The following is a 19,011-nucleotide window of genomic DNA, read 5'->3' as shown; positions in this document are numbered from 1 at the left end:
ATGGATATTTAAGACCAGTTTTTTTTCACGAACAAAGAAAACATCATGATTATGATTAATAAATCATAATTCATGATCATGTACTCATCTTAGTTAATGTTTTAATTAATGTGTTGTTCATCCATGAAGTCATGAATGAAAGACTGTGAACTCCTGCTAGTTCCTGATGATTTATGATATATTAATGCATGAAGTAATGCATGAATCATGCAAGAATTAATGCATGAATTCATGATAATTCAATTATAGTTATTTTTTAAATAAACCACTTTATACATAGATTTCATTTAAAACATGGTGACAGGGACAATGATGTTGTGAATGTATATGTATGATTTTGAACAAACATTTGTATTTGTTTGGATGATACTTTATTTTACTGAGTTGTTTTTTTGACTGAGTTGAAGATTTACATGTCTAATACTGAGCATTTCTTGCTTGCAGATGAATATTAAATCACCTTTGCTGAAATAAATTGAAAGTATAAAAATGGCCTGCCAAGCTTTTGTTTCCATTTAAGCCCTATTACTCATCCCTCATGGAACAGTTTGTAAAAGGTATTATCTACTAAGCTTCTTCTGCTGTTGTTGTTTCTAATATTTCTGTTATGAAATATGTTTGAATCATAGAAGACTAAGCAAAGGGCCTCCTCGCTGTTGTATACTACTTAACACAGAGACATGTCAAGTCGTATCTCCTCATCTAACTTGACAAGTAAGCAAATCTGCATAGCTACCAAAATGTCTAAAGACCGGCTTTAACTACAAAGGAATTTGTTTGTACAACATTCACAACTTTTGACAAGTAGTTCTGATGGAGAATATTCCTTTCAGCTGACTCTTACTAGTCAAATGGACCTAGTCATGGGTTAAACTGATGACAAACATATTTTTGTATTATGGGCCATAATCTCAATAAGCACATATTAAATTTCACAACACGTTAATATTCAAAGTTAGAGATTACATTAAATTAAATTTTAAAACATTTAAATTTATTAATTTAGCTGATGCTGTTATCCAAAGCGAATTGCTATATATGACAGAGGTCGCACATCTGTGGCGCAACTAGGGGTTAAGTGTCTTGCTCAGTGGCACATTGGTGGATGTATCACAGTGGGGAATTGAAGCCGGGTCTCTCGCATCAAAGGTATGTGTCTGATCCACTGCACTTATCCACTGCTCCATCACCACCCCTGTGTTGTAATACCACTTGTGTCACAAGAGAAGAAAGTGAGGCACTGCGTCCCCCGCCAAAATACAAATAAATTGGAGAAGATTGGATGCGTTTGTGTGTTTTCAGAGCGCAAAATAGAGAAGTAAAAGGAGCAGTTGAAATGTTGAAACACCTAAAAATTTAAGTGATGCACACATGAATGAGAGAAGTTCCAGGGATAGGGAACATTGCGCAAAGTAGAAATCTGCAACTAAGCATTTTTAGCATTAACGGTTGCCGTCATTATTTTTTGTTATATTCAGGGGTCATAGTCTATACGTGAGTGCACCTCAATTTTACTGTCAGGGATGCCCACAATGTGCACACTGCACACTTGCTTCAACCAGGTCAAAGGAATATAGAGAAAGGCTTACACTGTTTTCTCTCACATGTTGGTTACGACCCTTCCAAAATCACACAGACATCTTTACTGTATGATACACGTGTGTTTGAAATTACGCAGTTAAATCAAACATCTGTGCTTGTCTGAACTGAAGTGGTTGGTTACAACTCAGGTCATCATGTAATTATACTTTTCAGACAAATAGTATGAGTACTATAAGTATAAAGTAGCAGAAAATAGAAATACCCAGGTAAAGTAAAAGTACATAAAATTGTACTTTCGTACATTATTTAAGTGAATGTACTTTGCACATTTGTGTTGCTAATTGTTAATCTTTGTTGTTGTATATTTTTATATTGTCAATTTATATATTTATCTACACAATATTCTCTTCAGTTGCAATACATCTGCACATGTAAATATCTGCGACTTTGTTCTTTCTCTGCAAATAGTTGTATTATTTTTCTCCATTCTTTATTATTCTTATGTTAAGTTGCATTGTCTATTCCATATTTCCATATTTCTACATTTATTTATGTCAGCTGCATGTTTGTTTACGTGTGCCACCTTATCACTAAAGCAAATTCCTCTTATGTGTAAAACACTACTTGGCAATAAAGCTCTTTCTGATTCTGATTGTGATCAAAGTCTATCTACGCTACCAGTGGAGTCTTGAGCCAGCATTATCGGTAAGAAATTTGTGAGTATTGTGTGATCTTTGGCATACTTGTCGGCATGTACTTTGGTAGCCTCTGAACCTCTGTGTATGGGAGTGAACCTAAAGTGATTGGATGATGTTGAAGATGAATATGATCTGATTTCTGATGATTGGTTCAACTGATGTTGAAGTGAAGAACGAGATGCATATAAAGAGCACAGAAATGGTTTAGTTTTTAGGGGTTTGGAAGATTTTTTCTTTTTTCTTAAATCATCAGAAGAAAGCTCTGTGGGGTAACACATTTTGTTTCTTTTGCTGCATCAGATAATTTCAGTAGATCAGTTTCTGTGTATCCTGCTCTCTTAACCTGCTTTTCACTGCCTGAGCATATGTAACTTTGCAAAAGATTTCTGATATAGCATGTAGATACTGTATGTCCCTCTGCTGCACAAGGAAGCAAATAATAATATTCTAATAATTTGAATCGTAATCCTAATTTTGAAATATAACCTTTACTGAATACTTAATGCTGAAATCAAACTGATTTTCTATCATTGAACTTCTTTTTCAAATTTGCCTAGAGCAGGTCATTTCATTTAATGCAAATTAGAAAACTTGATTTTAAGATTGTTTTTCAAGTTCAGAAATTCAGATCAGATAGAAACTAAAATTATCCAATACTGGAAACTATAAAACTATTTAAGGTGGTCAACTACAATTTGTTAAAATCTGATCTAAAAATCAAGTCAGGTCAAAAAATCAGGTTGCTTAAATTGGATTATTGAAATTGAAAAGAATTGCTCCTTGACATTGAAGCTACCCAGGAAACTTTTTCCACTTATCAAATCAAACACTTACTATATATCCAATTGGTGACTGATATGATCAATTCCATCTAGGCTCGATTACTAAGTCTGAATCATCCATTTTTTAAACTTTGAGTAGGAATTTAATAATAAATTTAAATAATCAAGTTTGAGTAATTTTAATACAGTTTTTGTGAGCCCTAAAAATAGTTTTTCTATTTTTCAATGTGTTTGAGGGTAACAGAAAAACAACAAAACACAATTCAGTTCCACCAACATACCTAAATTATTTTATTGTAACCCAGCAAATTTCTGATGGGTAGGCCATCAATGTGTGATTTTGTGCAAATGTGTAAATAAGAGGGCTTTGTTTGTCATTTCTATTTTTATGTTTTTGTGTGAGCTATTTTCACTGGTTTGAAGTGTTTTTACACCAAGTTTTCAGGGGCTTAAATTGTTTTTGCCATATTTAAATTGGTCCATTAATAAATCTCATCTGTCTCAACCAGAATGATGAAACTCAGAGTGTTCCTTGGGCTGCTCCTCATGGAGATGTGTTCAGCCTTGTATGGTAAGTATCATCTGAGCACACGTGTGAACTCTGAATAACATTTGTCTATCAATCCTAACGCCTAACCCAATTCATATGTAGTATTATAGTTACACAGTATCAGCAGACTAACTTCCCCTTTTCTGAAAACTTGTCTGCAAAATCTTCCTGTGGGATTATTGTAACGAGTAAAACGTTTACTTACTGTGGTGGCCTTGAGACACACTTTAATCAAAGGTGTTTAGGAAAATTAACTTTAATGGTTTAAGTTTATTTCACTTTTAACATTCTGATTGCATGATTCAGATATTTTGGTAGATATTTGCTTTACATATAGTGTACACAATGTACATATTGTTCAGTGTTCATGCATGTGACCTACAATCATTGCAACGACTTGCACGCCCATGCATTGTTCATCAATTGTATTTACTGTCCGCTGGAAATTACCTTTTGCGACTTATTTTATTTTCTTCTCAGCAGCAGCATTTCTGATTGTTTTCTGCACTTTGTGTTTTGTCGATTTGAATGTGCTTTCTTTAGTTACAGTGCAGTTAGCTCTCAGGACCACAGTAAAATAATCAGTTGAGGCACTGATTTGAGCTCAACAATTCACAAACAATCTGCCTTTATATGTGTTATATTATGTATTTCAACTGTCTTCTCCATAGAAAATGTGGCCTTGCGTGGAAAAGCGACCCAGTCAAAACGCTATTTGCACGCGTTTGGTGCTGCCTATAATGCTATTGATGGAAACCGTGAATCTGTCTTCGATCATGGATCATGTACCCACACTGCTGAAGAGACCAACCCCTGGTGGAGAGTCGACCTCCTGGAGTCCTACATTGTCACCTCCATCACCATCACCAACAGAGGAGACTGCTGTGAACACAGGATCGATGGGCTGCAGATCCGCATAGGCAACTCTATAATAGACAAAGGCTTAAAAAACCCGTTGTGAGTGAATAAGAAAACATTGTTACTTTAATTTTGCCTAATTAATTAAGTTTAGTTCATAGGTTTGAATGAGCGCCTTGCCCATTTCCACCTCTGATTCTCCTGCTAAAGGGTGCAGTTGAAACAGGAAAGGTTGCTGCTGACGTGAATAATTGATCGGTGCAAAATCTGTGTGTGTGGGCACTAAAAATTGTTTTATATATCACAACACATGCAGTTAGCCAGCCCACAGAGCCGACGGTGGTAACCATAGCTTAGGCCCATCAGCACTCCGTAAATGTCAGTCAGCCGTTGTTAGGGAACCACCCACCGATAGGCTTGAAACTTACTTGATACTGTTTGCACAAATATGTCCAAAAATTAAATAAAAATTTTTTAAACTATACACAAATTGAGGAGAACCCGGATTTTCAGTTTGATTTTAAAGGTACAATGTGTACAAGATTTGGCCAGAATTTTAGTTTATTTCATAAAAAACCCGAACATTTTCAATAGAATGTGAAGATGTTACAGCTCCAATGTTATGTCAAAAACTTCCTTGTATTGTGTTGCAGAGATATCTACTGAAGTTAGCATGCTAATAAGTAAGGTACTGCCTGTCCTGTGTTGTTACATTAATTTGGCTGACGCTTTATCAAAAGCAACTTAGAATTGCTATAAATTTCAGATGTTGCATGCCTCTGGAGCAACTAGGGGTTAAGTGTCTTCCTCACGGACTTAATTGGGAACTGAACCCAGGTCTCTCACACCAAAGGCACGCATCTTATCCACTGCTCCATCAACACCCCCTTGTTGTACTACTGCCCCGTGTTGTAATACCACTTGTGTCACAAGAGACGATAGTGAGGCAATGTAGCGTCCAGTCTGCTCTCAGTTCAACATAAAACGATGGAGAAGTAGAGCTGCCCCTAGGGTTTGTTAAGCTGAACACTTTGGAGATAAGTCTGACTATGCAAGACTAAGTTGAAGGTAATTTACAGCCCCCAGTTAGACAGATTGTAAGGAACCAGTATTAGACCAAATGAAAAAATGTCCATTAGTTCACCATGTTGTAACCACTTGGCATCACAAGATGAGGCAAGATTGGAAGTTTGGACAGTTCTCAAAACATTTTTGAGGTTTAACATTGCAAGGTTTAATACACTAACTGTTTAAATAATACATAATCTTGAACAGTGCAATCACTGTGATTAGAAATGATGCAATTCTTGCACAACAGTGCCTCAAATTTATTTTTGCATGTGGGCAGAAATTACACATTGGACCTTTAAAGAATCAAACCTTCAACCTGTCTCAATAAGCCTGTTTCTTTAATCTTCACGTTACCAGTGTTCCCTTAACGCTGCCTGTATAAAATGTGATTTGTGTGCTTCTTTCTTTCTCTCTCTCTCTCTGTTAGGGTTGGTACAATTGCTAAAATTGGCGCAGCTGAATCGTTCAGTCTACCTTTCTCTGATCGTGTGGAGGGACGTTATGTGACTTTGGTTCTACCTGGTTCGGGAAAGTACCTTACACTCTGTGAAGTGGAAGTCTATGGGTACCGTGCCCCAACTGGTGAGAAATTTACCTATTGCATGAATACATCTAAACAATATGCAGTAATTTTCATCTACACTGTGGTATAACCTAAACACAGAAACATATGATACATTTTTTATGTTATGAAGTGAATGCACTTTCAAGTTATTTGTATTGAAGAAACTTTGGTAAGAAGTGTTTTATAAGTGGTGGTTAGTTATACTTATCCTGCATCCCACATTATGACTGTGAATGAAATCACATTTTCTCAATGAGTCACAGGAGAAATTAAATTTAACATTACAAGAAAAATCAGCATTTTGTTCAAATGACATATCAGAAGTCATACATGAAGTGCATTTAATAAAACCTACAATTTGTTGCAGTTGTTTTTAATAATAAACGCAAAGGCGTCCATATGTCAATGGTCATTTGTGTAACTGTGTTCTTCTTGCAGGAGAGAACCTGGCACTCCAAGGAAAAGCCATACAGTCTTCATTGTATTCCATGGGCGCTGCAAATAATGCCATAGATGGGAATCCAAGCAGCAAGTGGGAAGACAGCTCCTGCAGTCACACTAACAACGACATCAGCCCCTGGTGGCGACTGGATCTGCGCAAAACCCATAAAGTGTTTTCTGTTAAGATAACTAACATAGATTCAAACCCAGAACGACTCGATGGAGCTGAGATACGAATTGGAGATTCCCTTGCAAACAATGGCAACGACAATACCAGGTAGTTTACAGACTGTTAATTTAAAGAACCTGTTTTTTTTATTTACATCTATTAATACATTTGTGCTGTAATTCAGCACAACCTCTTTTACAGCTGCTCTTATAAATATTTTAAACCATTTTAGTGGTTGGTCCACTGCTTTGGTCCAGATTGAAATATTATGTGAAACGTTTTACAGATCAAAAGTTCACTTTCCACTCAGGATGAATTGTAATAATTTCAATTAGGCCAATACTTTATGACCAAATACCAGCAAACTAATGTCATTCCTATCATTTTTAGCAGTACTTTGTTAGCATTCTAACATTCGTTACGTCCTGCAACTTATCTATTTTTATCTCACTGCTCTTACAGCGCAGTGACAGCTTTTGTCAGTCAAAAAACTCCTCTGATAAACACGTTGTATGCTACCTGCCCAGCACCAAACAGCAGACAGACAAGTTAGTGACTAGCTGGTTAACACAGTGGAGCGTTTAGCACAGGGCCGGCCCGTGGCATAGGCGACTTAGGCAGTTGCCTAGAACGCAAATTGTCAAGGGGGAGCCGCAAGAGAAAGTTTTCAACTCGGCGTGAATCAACTCTGCCCACTGATGCGACACCAGCGTACGCAATGATGGTAACCAAGTGCACCCCACGCTGTGAGCAGCTGTGAGTCGCAGCCAGATTGTGCCATAGTGATAATGTAGCTGGTAGTTTTGCAACATAAAAATGTAATAACTGAGGTGCAAACTTGATCTGTTTGGGACTGTGAGCTGCCGTTTGTCGGAGGTGCTGATGTTAACATTTGTGTGGATTTGAGGTGAGATTTCTGCCTGATCCCAAGTGTTTTCATTTAGTTACGATTTCTTCCTGCTTGTCTCAACCAGTTCTGTGTCTGCAAGACGTTGTGACTATTTCAGCCAAGCAATATCGGGGTCGTGGGGCGCCAATATAAAATCTCGCCTAGGGCTCCAACACTTTCAGGGACAACCCTAGTTTAGCAGCTATAGGCAGATATCGGAGTTGGTGGAGACTGAAACAGAGCGTCATTGGGTGGCCATAAACACAACTCAAAATCAATGAAAAGAAAAATGTTTGCTAGCATGTTTATAACTTTATAAGGTGATAATATTTAGGCGATATGTTGAATTTCCTGATTGTTGTGCCATGTAGTCAAAAATAAATTACTGCATATTTAAGAAAAACATGTTCAAAACATCTTGTATCACAAAAACGCTTGAGGCCATTACTTACCAATCACTTACAAAGCATTAACGGCTTAGCTCCAAGCTATATTTCTGACCTACTGCGGTCAAGGCTTCACAATTAGGTTGGCAGAAAACGCTCTTCTTGTATTCCAATGTTTGCAACCAAGGGTGACTTTGCTGTCATGGCACCTAAACTCTGAAAAAAAATATTGTTCACATTCTGTATTAAAACTGTACATCATTGCTTTTAACTGACTTTAGGAGTTTAACTGAGTTTAGATCTTCTGGACAATAGTATACAACATACTTTATCATTTTATCTAATTTATATGGTTTTACTTTTTAAAAGTATTCATTACTGCTTCATACCCTTTGTTAAAGCAACAGAGACCATCCTTTATTGGATTTAACTAAAGTGATTTCTGCTTCTTCTGCCAGGTGTGCTGTGATCACAAGTATCCCGGCAGGCGGTGTTGCTGAATTCCAGTGTAACGGGATGGACGGTCGCTATGTTAACATTGTCATTCCAGAAAGAGAGGAGTTCCTGACTCTGTGTGAGGTGGAAGTGTACGGCTCCAGACTGGATTAGGCCAGACAAAGTTCAAAATGAATAACAGCGACATTTTGCTCTTATATGTACTCATAGTAACTGGAACAATTTTCAATGTAGTCAGAAAAAAAAAACATGTAGTAACAAGTGGCATAATTTGTGTCTAAATTACTTCCTCTTGAATTCATTATCTCCTAGTATGACAGAGATTGCATTGTGGGATTTTTAGCAAGAAGTAGTGCACATGCTATGGACACCTGACTTTTGTTTCATTGTGTGTTTTTCAACCGCACTACTTAGAGTCTTGTCATTAAAACAGCCTATTGTCCTTTTCATTTTGTCGTTATTGGTCTGGATCAAAACCTTTTCTTTAAAGAAACATTTAAAGTTTAATCGCACAAATTGATCACCACAATTGAGTGATAACTTGTTACTTGTTATAACTAGTTGTATAACTAACTGCTTTAACTGTTCTGCTCAAGGGAGTTTTCCTTGACATTGTCGCCAAGAGCTCGCTCTTTGTGGTAATTGTTGTTTTATTGTTGTTAATATTACAAAGACTATGGTCTAGACCTGCTCTACATGAAAAGTGCAATGAGATAATTCTGTCTAACTGTATAAATGAAATAGCATTGAATTAAAAACGATTCAAAATATATTCCACTATTTCCACTTTTCTAACCTGCCAGCATGTTTACTGCTGGCTGAGCAGTATTAGCGTGTGCTGTTGGTTTGACAATTAGTGAGGAAATATTCACTGAATTTAAAAAAAGGTTTACTGGATTAAAGTCAATTACTATTCCTTTAAATTTGAAGCTATAGTCATAGATCATGAAACAAGGGGAAACAGCGAGCCTGGCTTTCTACAAAGGTAACAAAATCAGCCTACCAACCATGGCCGTCACCAGCTATGAGGTCACCAAGGTCCAGACTTATTTATATGTAGACTATAGCCTGTCAATAAAAAATGTCTAATGAAAAACCCCTGATAACATAATATAACTTAAATTAAGGTTTTAGGACCATGTGGACACAGCTGATTACACTGTCCCAACCCTCATTTCAACTTGAAAAACTCTTATGTCGTTATGTGAATTTTCAGGTGGGTGAAATAGTGTAAAGCATCTACCTATGAAGAGAGCCACTCATTTACGCACAAGGCACAGCAGCTTAACTTCAAATTTAAATCTGCCAACATGCCGACAGGATAGCTCAGAAGAACGTTAATTTATGTTCTGTGTTCTTCGTTGCAAATGGTCTCACACACAGTCCAGGTTCAGTAAAGCAGCCGTCTAAAAGTCTTAACATGGATTTCAGAAGCGAAAGCTTCACGCCAATTCAGCTGCCACAGTCGTGACGAAACAAGTGCAAACAGCTGCCGACTGCAGAGCTTGTAATTGATGCTGAACTCCTTGATGTAATAAACTTTTATGATCAAGAACAGTGTCAAGCAGATTTCTTCTCAACACATCATCGCAGCATTATTGTTCGGACACCACAGGGACACATCACAACAATGACCGGACAAGGACTGACTAGAAACACCAAACATATATACACCAGGGACTAACGAGCAGGGTGGGAGCAGCACAGGGATCAGGGCTAACGAGATAGGCAGACAGAGAGAATACCATATAGAAACAGAATAAGACAAGAACTCAGGCCGGCACAGATCCAAACAGAGGCACAGGCAACTAACGCAAGGGAAGAAACATACAACAGACTTAAACTTAATCATACTGACAGACTACATGGAGAACAATTCAATTCAATTCAATTTTATTTATATAGCGCCAAATCACAACAACAGTTATCTCACAGCGCTTTTCATAAAAGAGCAGGTCTAGACCGTACTCTATGATGCTATTTACAGAAGCACAACAGTTCCCACCAAGAGCAAGCACTAGGTGACAGAGGCAAGGAAAAACTTCCTTTTAAGAGGCAGAAACCTTGAGCAGAACCATGGCTCAGGGTGGGCGGCCATCTTCCTCGACCAGTTGGGGTGAAGGAGAGAGAGGGAGAGAGAGAGAGAGAGAGGGAGAGAGAGAGAGGGCAGGAGAGGAACAGAGAGAAAAAGAGAGGGATGGAAGGAGAGAGAGGGGAGGGAGGCAGCCTACACAATATACACACACAGAGGTACAGACAGTAAAAGTGATGTTGCTATAGACTAAATGAAAAATGGTACAGATATTTATAGTAGTGTAACAGTCGTAATGTTAATGATTATAATAACAATAATAACAACAGGACTAGTATCAATAATTGTAGCAGAGGGTGTCGAGCAGGAACACGGGGGCAGCAGGTGACCCGCAACCACAGATCCAGACTCCACAGCTCCAGAGCCAGAAACACCTGCAGGAAGTGATAGGAGGAGAGAGGAGAGGGACGAGAAAGCACAAGACTACCAGAAAGGGGAGAAGTTGTGTTAGTAACATGCAATAATGGGATAAGGTTGCATACAGAGGGAGAGAAAGAAGAGGAGAGAGGAGCTCAGTGCATCATGGGAAATCCCCCGGCAGTCTAGGCCTATAGCAGCATAACTAAGGGATGGTTCAGGACTCACCTGAGCCAGCCCTAACTATAAGCTTTATCAAAGAGGAAAGTCTTAAGCCTACTCCTAAATGTGGAGATGGTGTCTGCCTCCTGAACCCAAACTGGAACCTGGTTCCACAGGAGAGGAGCTTGATAGCTGAGGGCATAGCTGAGGAACAGACTGAACTAATAACAGAACACAGAGCAGACATGGGCAAAAATAACAACCAATACGGAAGTACACAGACCAGGAGTAACACTAAGATATGAACTAAGACACAGAACTAGGAACTAAGACATAGAGCTAGAATGCAGGACTAAGTAGTAAGACAAAAAAACAATGAGAACCACCACAAAAATCCCCACAAGAATGAAAACTAAAGGGGACCGAGCGTTTGCTGTCAGGGCCCCGAGGCTCTGGAACAGCCTGCCCGAGGAAATCAGGTTGGCTGAGTCCCTTCTTAAAACATACTTTTATAGGAGAGCCTTTCCCGATCTTATTGACTTTATTTTATCCCTTTTATTTTATTCTATTTTACATATTTTATATTTATCCTAAACGTGTTGTTTAGTCTTTTCATTGTTTTCTTGCTTTTATCTTGTACTGTTTTTGTATTATTGTTTTGGGGGTATTATTGTCTTTACACTTCTTAAAGCACTTTGTAACTTGTTTTTGAAAAGTGGTCTACAAATAAAGATTATTATTATTATTATTATTATTATCTTGTGAAGTTGCAAAGCAACCAGCGGAGACTAGCTACTACACTCAGCCAAGTTATAGTCCAGCGCATAACACCCCATAAAATCATGTTTTTTTAATTAGCCTGGGCTCGAAATGTACCACATGACTAACTTGCACTAGGAAGTTGCACTGAAGCAACAGCTGGAGGTCGGGGTGCGGTGAAGCATGTTACAGCAATAATCCAATTCCAGGAAAAGGGAACATTGCGCAAAGTAAAAATCTGCAACTAAGCATTTTCATCATTAACGTTTACTGTTGTTTTCATTCTTTTCTGCCTATTTGGCATATTGGTAACTTTCCATGGGATAAAATTTAATCAGGGGTCATTGGCTATACAGGGGTGTACTTCAATACTAGCGGCCACAATTTGCACCAACGACTGCACACTTACTTTGAAAAGGTCAAAAGCACAAAGAGGAAGGCTGAAGTGTTATATTCTTTTAAATATCATGGAATATTATTATTGATGCTTTGACAAATAAGCACTATTATAATATATCACAACTGGTTAAGGCGGAGCAATTTTTTTCTACATTATACCGTGTTGGATAATAATGTATAATAATGTACCATACTTTATAAGCTGATCATGTTAAAATGGAAATACTCAAGTAAAGTACAAGTAACTCAAAATTGTAACTTTAGTGCAGTATTTGAGTAAATATACTTAGTTATACTTAGGATACTTAGTTACATTCCACCGCTGCTACTTAGTCGGTATAAGACTAATATTATTATTTATTTATTTATTTATTTATCAAAGTCGATGCATACAGTTCACATTTGAACCAATATTATTGGTAAGAAATTGAGGACTATTGTGTGATCTTTGGCATAATTGTCGGCATGTACTGTGATAACCTCTGAAACTTAATTCATGAGTAGGGAAGTGAAATACATGTGAGTGGGAGTAAACCATTGGGATGTGATTGGATGATGTTGAAGATGAATATGATCTGGTTTCTGATGGTGTTCTGATTGGTTCAACTGATGTAGAGGTGAAGAACAAGATGGATATAAAGAGCACAGAAATGGTTGAGTCTTTTTTACGGGTTTGGCAGTTTTTTTTGTTGTTGAATCATCAGAAAGCTCTTGCCATGTCGGGGTCACCAGGTAACACATTTAATTTCACTGGTACATCAGATCATCTCAGGAGTGATTTCTGTGCACCCTGCTCTGTTAACATACTTTTCACTATTAATTAAAAAAATAAATTGGTTTGAATACTTGGCAATTACAAGTACTTTTGTGCACCAATCAGGATTTAACAGCATTTGAATCAAAATTTGAGTTGCATGCTTGTTTTCTTATGTTAGTCAAATATGTTACTGAGTTTTGGAGTTTTAAACTGTTAATAAATAATACATACGCAGCAAATTGGGAAAGTTAAATTGAGTTAAATAATAATAATAATAACAATAATAATAAATTGAATTTGTATAGCGCTTTTCATGAACTCAAAGTCGCTTTACAGAGCAGATAAAGAAACATGACATGAAATATAAGTAATAGCAGAGATTATTATACTCTGAATAGAGTCAAATCCATTATATTTTACTCTCAGTTGATAAGTAGTTGAAGTGTAATTGTATAAACATTAACTGAACTTCTTACTCTTAACTCTGATCCTGGGTTTTAAACCTGAAGTGTTCATGTGACCTCACCCCCACTGGGAACGCCTACACACACCGGTTCCTAGAAGCCAGGAGAGTCTTCAAGAAAGCACTCCACTAATTGTCCAAAAAAAGTAAAAAAAAAAAACACAAGCTGCTGATTACTGCATTATATTCCATTACATTTATATATTTTGAATTGTCACCTGCCATTTTGTATTTCCCTTGCCTGCTGACACACAAGCCAACATGTTAATGGAGAGTACAGGCACCAATTCTTTTCCACTTGAAGCACTGGTTATAGAGAAAAATTTATGATTTGACGCCAAGTTTTACCACGTTTTCAGGGGCTTGTCTTGTGTTTGCCGTATTTAAATGACAATGGCACAGATTCTCTCACACCGAAACTATAACTAGCTTTCAGACTTCCAAACCACAGTGTCATTTATTCCAACATGGTCTAATTTTCTGCTCATTTTGACCCTTCTCAATTCTGTCTGAATCTGCAATCAAAATAACTGCTATAATCCCTCTTTCACAATTCTAATACCATACATTTCTTACAAGAAGTGTAAAGTTTTGTGTCTACAAATAACCTTCATTTTTCTTAACCAGAACTCATTGTTTTCCTTGTGCTACTCCTCCTGGGGACATGCTCCACGTATGGTAAGTATAATCTGAGAGAAAGTATGATGCCTTAATTTCTGAATAACGTTTAGCTGTTTAATGACATATACAGTAAAATAAACGTTTCAAAACCTTTACAACTCTAGCAATAAATGCATATGACTCACGTTAAATATATTTTTTATGTTTTGCTGCTGCAATAGCTAGTCTGAAATCTCCAAATGTCTCAAAACTGTATTAGCAGACTAACAATTGTATAATGTTCAGTGTTCAAACATGTGGCCTATATCTCATGTCATTAGCTCAATGAACCACAATCATGGCAACAACTCGCATGCCAGCACAATGCTCATCAAATGCTTATAATGGAAATTACCTTTTGCAACTTAGTTAGTTTTTTTTCTGACCAGCAGCATTACTGAACTGGTTGTGTTGTCTGTACTTTGTGTTTAGTCTATTGGCAGTGCACTTGGGACCAAAGTAAAATTATTAGTTGAGACACTGATTTAAGGTCAACAATCTACACTATGTCTTTTATGTGTATTTCAACTGTCTCCTTCACAGAAAATGTGGCCTTGCGTGGAAAAGCAACCCAGTCAAACCGTTATGATCACATGTTTGGGGCTGCCCTGAATGCTATTGATGGAAACCGTGAATCTAACGCCGAATATGGATCATGCACCCACACTGCTATACAGACCAACCCCTGGTGGAGAGTGGACCTGCTAGAATCCTATGTCGTCACCTCCATCACCATCACCAACAGAGGAGACTGCTGTGAACACAGGATCAATGGGCTGCAGATCCACATAGGCAACTCTTTACAAGACAATGGCTTAGGAAACAAATTGTGGGTGAATATGAAATTGTTTTTATTTTTATTTTGCCTTTATAATTAGTAGTATGTTTGAGCATCTTGTTCACTTCACCTATGAATCTCAAAAGCCCAGATTAAGTCTTTCTGTCTTGCTAAAGGGTGCAGTGGAAGCAGGAAAGGTTGTTATTGAATCACATTAAGTTTTCAAAGTCAGTTTAAAGTGAAACTCAATTTGAAATTCATATTTGCAGAATAATCAGTACATCCTGTACATCCTACTTTGTTTTGACTTCTGTACTTATTCATTAAAAATTGTATCTACCAAAAAGAAGACATTTTAATTTCTCCATAACGTTCTTTAGTGACAAGACCCCTACATTTGTTTGTCTGGAGGATATCTTTGCAATAGCTTCACATATCACTTCAACTTCACTGTCCAAACGATGTTGGTAACCATTGCTTAGGCCCAGCGGAGTCGCACAAACTTCTGGGCCCAATATATTAGCAGTGTGGGCCGCCTCCCTCTCTTGGTCCCTCTCTCTAACATCTTTTGAAAATAGTTTACAAATAATTGAGCATACAGCTGCACACATTAAACTGTAGTGGTGAAAGGGTAGTCACTAATGAACTGTTCAATACACATTTAAACACGTAATAATAATCTGTAACATTTGCTTAAGTGTGCAGATTTGAAATCTCACCACATTTCCACCATCTTTTCTCAACATAGTGTATCCTACAATTACTTTATTATAGTTAAATGAGGTTTGTTTGGAGTATAATGGTTAGAAGAACATTATGTTCTTCATGTTTATTTAAGCATTTATCTTCCCAATGACAAAGCTAAAAAATATGACATATATAGCAGTTGTAAATTGCCTTGGATTGAAGCATCAATTAAATGAGTAAATTCTTGCACAACACTGCCCCCAATTTGTTTGAGCATGTGGCCATGAATTACATATTGTACCTTTTAAGAATCAAACCATCATCATGTCTCATCAAGCCTGTTTTTTTAACTTAACCCTGCCTGTATAAAATGTGATTTGTGTGCTGCTCTCTCTCTCTCTGTTAGGGTTGGTACAATTACTGAAATGAGTGCAGCCGAATCGTTCAGTCTGCCTTTCACTGATCGTGTGGAGGGACGTTATGTCACTTTATCTCTACGTGGTTCAGGAAAGATCCTTACAGTATGCGAAGTGGAAGTCTATGGGTACCGTGCCCCAACTGGTGAGAATTTGACCTATTACATAAATAAATTTGAACAAAATTCAGTAATTTTCTAATTCTAAACATGTGATACATATTTATGTTATGAAATGAATGCACTTTCAAGCCATCTGCACCAAAGAAACTTTGGTAAGAAGTGTATCAAAAATGGTGGTTCATTCTGCCTTTAACCTGCATATGGCTGCGAACAAAATCACATTTAAAAAAAATGAAATATCAGAAGTCATACATGAAGTGCATTTAATAAAACCTACAATTTGTTGCGGTTGTTTTTAATAATAAACGCAAAGGCGTCCATATGTCAATGGTCATTTGTGTAACTGTGTTCTTCTTGCAGGAGAGAACCTGGCACTCCAAGGAAAAGCCATACAGTCTTCATTGTATTCCATGGGCGCTGCAAATAATGCCATAGATGGGAATCCAAGCAGCAAGTGGGAAGACAGCTCCTGCAGTCACACTAACAACGACATCAGCCCCTGGTGGCGACTGGATCTGCGCAAAACCCATAAAGTGTTTTCTGTTAAGATAACTAACATAGATTCAAACCCAGAACGACTCGATGGAGCTGAGATACGAATTGGAGATTCCCTTGCAAACAATGGCAACGACAATACCAGGTAGTTTACAGACTGTTCATTTAAAGAACCTGGGCCCTTATTTATCAGGCTTCTCAGAATTACTCATAAGAACACTGCTAAGAACTGACTTAAGAGTAAAAAAATTCTTGGCTCAAAGCTGTGCTTAAAAGTTAGTTATCAAGCTTCATAGTCCTAATCAGAGTGAAGTGTAGGACTAAATCAGTCTGTCTTACTGTGTTGTTGGGAAGTCGATCAAGCACGTGACAGTGTGTGGAGCTGTAAGTGCTTGAATTGTTTCCATGACTATTCAGCTTATTGATGGTTGTGACGGCCAAAATCATCAGCATTGTTGCGTTTGTCCCGTGGCAAAGAAACGAAGCGTCATCACCACCTTCAGTTTAGCTGAAAACGCATTACTGCGTAAAGTCAGTGGTGAGATGACGTCCCTCACCAACTCGCTGACAAAGTTTATGCCTGCGCTGTCCGACCCCGTCTGATTAACTGCGCGTCGTCAGAATTCTTCCTCTCCTCTCCGCATGTCTCTGTCTCCACAGTGCCATCACAAGCCCTACTGGCAATCCTAACCACTTGAGAGACCTCTACAGCTGTCTTAAATAACTGGGAGAGTAAGAGTGATTCTTAGCTTTGAGAAATTTGATAACTTGCTTTTATTCTTAAGTTTAAAAGTAGGAGTAAATTTCATGAATTCTCAGCACTTAAGACTAAAATGGCACTTTGAGAAGCTTGATAAATACCAGCCCTGGTTTCTTGATTTACATCTTCACATATATTGTGCTGTAATTCAACACAACCTCTTTTACAGCTGCTCTTATTAACATTTTAAACCATGTTAGCAGTTGGTCTATTGCTTTAGTCCAGACTTTTAACTTGTTTATCTGGTTTTACTTTTTTAAGTATTATTTCATTACTGCTTCATGCCCTTTGTTAAAGGGACAAAGACTAACCTTTTCTGGAGTTAACTAAAGTGATTTCTGCTTCTTCTGCCAGGTGTGCTGTGATCACAAGTATCCCGGCAGGTGGTGTTGCTGAATTCCAGTGTAACGGGATGGACGGTCGCTATGTTAACATTGTCATTCCAGAAAGAGAGGAGTTCCTGACTCTGTGTGAGGTGGAGGTGTATGGCTCCAGACTGGATTAGGCCTGACAAAGTTCAAAATGAATAACAGCAACATTTTGCTCTTATATGTACTCATAGTAACTGGAATCACAACATAAGCTTCAATGTAGTCAGATAAAAACAATAACATTCAACAAGTGGAGCAATTTGTGTCTTAATCACTTCCTCATGAATTCGTTATCTCCTAGTATGACAGAGATTGCACTGGGGGATTTTTAGCAAAAAGTAGTTCACATGCTATGGACACTTGTTTATGTTACGGCATTTCATAGTTGATTTTGTCCTTATTGGTCTGGACCAAAACTCTTTACAAGTTACATTTAAAGTACGTGATAACTGTAGTTGTTCTGCTGAAGGGTTCTACCTGTTAAAAGGGAGTTGACATTGTCGCAAAGTGCTTGCTCTTTGAATCGTTTGGTTCTCTGTAAACAATATTACAAAAAATACAGTCCTGTTCAATATTAAAGGTGCGATTAGATAATTATGTCATGAATTGCCATCCATCCATCTTCATCTGCTTATCCGATTGGTGCTATATAAATAAAAATGAATTGTATTAATAGAAGTAAAATATGTTCTACTACTTTCGCTTCTTCTCACCTGCTAGCATGTTTACTGCTGGCTGAGCAGTGGGAGCTGTTATTATCTTATAGACCACACTGACGGTATTAAAATACTGTTTTATGAGTTTTTATAGATTTTTTTTTTACCATTCAGTTATTCTGTTTCTTGTGTTTTTACTAGAGTGAAGCTAATTTTGCATGAATTTTAAGGGTGTAATGCAACATATTGTGAAGGGACATTGGCTTACTACAAGTCTTTATTTAGTTTGTTTCATCACTTTGACATTGAAAATTTTGCATTGATTACATTTAAATCACAGAGCTGCCAACCTGCTTTGTCAAAGCTAAATATTAGTGGTAACATAATGAAATTAAACTTGTTTTGATTTGTTTTGTGCCCTAGTGACCAAGAATTGATTACTGTAATTCAACTTCATAGATTTTTGCCGCTTCTCTGAAGATGGTTCAACTTGACTTTTCCAAACCCCTGTAGAGCACTGACAGTAGGAGCTGCTGGTGGTGACCTCCGATAGTACCATTACAAAGCATTTAACTTAGCTCCATAGAGCCTAAGTCCCTCATGTAACATGTAACGTTACTGTTTTACAACAAAATGCGACTTTCTTGACTTGCAAAATTCTATTTTAAAT

General features: G+C 37.5%; 2 protein-coding genes across 4 annotated transcripts; both read left to right on the top strand.

Moving 5' to 3' along the window:
• The first annotated feature begins 2,395 nt into the window (after positions 1–2,395).
• LOC119882213 (fucolectin-7-like) lies at positions 2,396–9,179 on the top strand. Of its 3 annotated transcripts, none has more exons than XM_038692203.1 (6): positions 2,396–2,509; positions 3,532–3,593; positions 4,244–4,529; positions 5,929–6,083; positions 6,505–6,784; positions 8,410–9,179. In XM_038692203.1, exons 2-6 carry the CDS (start codon positions 3,533–3,535, stop codon positions 8,558–8,560), a joined length of 933 nt encoding a protein of 310 aa, XP_038548131.1. In that variant the 5' UTR covers positions 2,396–2,509; position 3,532; the 3' UTR covers positions 8,561–9,179. The 3 variants fall into 3 exon arrangements, with proteins under 3 accessions (XP_038548131.1, XP_038548132.1, XP_038548133.1); XM_038692204.1 differs by having other exon boundaries at positions 2,434–2,553; XM_038692205.1 differs by lacking the exon at positions 2,396–2,509 and adding an exon at positions 2,529–2,549.
• A 3,632-nt stretch (positions 9,180–12,811) lies between these two features.
• LOC119882212 lies at positions 12,812–18,752 on the top strand. The gene is made up of 6 exons (XM_038692201.1): positions 12,812–12,908; positions 14,024–14,074; positions 14,600–14,885; positions 15,928–16,082; positions 16,420–16,699; positions 17,669–18,752. Exons 1-6 carry the CDS (start codon positions 12,827–12,829, stop codon positions 17,817–17,819), a joined length of 1,005 nt encoding a protein of 334 aa, XP_038548129.1. The 5' UTR covers positions 12,812–12,826; the 3' UTR covers positions 17,820–18,752.
• The last annotated feature ends 259 nt before the right edge of the window (positions 18,753–19,011 follow it).

Source organism: Micropterus salmoides, unplaced genomic scaffold (genome assembly GCF_014851395.1).
Source record: "Micropterus salmoides isolate LMB-PRFRI ecotype aquatic unplaced genomic scaffold, ASM1485139v1 Ms_hic_scaffold_2986, whole genome shotgun sequence".
Classification (NCBI taxonomy): Eukaryota; Metazoa; Chordata; class Actinopteri; order Centrarchiformes; family Centrarchidae; genus Micropterus; species Micropterus salmoides.
The sequence above is the reverse complement of the archived record's forward strand: the minus strand, read 5'-3'. Positions and strand labels throughout refer to the sequence as shown.

Excerpts from the sequence above, each read along its gene's own strand:
- LOC119882213 (XM_038692203.1), top strand. The coding sequence starts at position 3,533 with ATGATGAAACTCAGAGTGTTCCTTGGGCTGCTCCTCATGGAGATGTGT. Across the intron at positions 4,530-5,928 it reads AAAGGCTTAAAAAACCCGTT|GGTTGGTACAATTGCTAAAA; the intron begins GTGAGTGAATAA and ends TCTCTCTGTTAG. Across the intron at positions 6,084-6,504 it reads TGGGTACCGTGCCCCAACTG|GAGAGAACCTGGCACTCCAA; the intron begins GTGAGAAATTTA and ends TTCTTCTTGCAG.
- LOC119882212 (XM_038692201.1), top strand. The coding sequence starts at position 12,827 with ATGGTTGAGTCTTTTTTACGGGTTTGGCAGTTTTTTTTGTTGTTGAAT. Across the intron at positions 14,075-14,599 it reads GGGGACATGCTCCACGTATG|AAAATGTGGCCTTGCGTGGA; the intron begins GTAAGTATAATC and ends TCTCCTTCACAG. Across the intron at positions 16,700-17,668 it reads AATGGCAACGACAATACCAG|GTGTGCTGTGATCACAAGTA; the intron begins GTAGTTTACAGA and ends TTCTTCTGCCAG.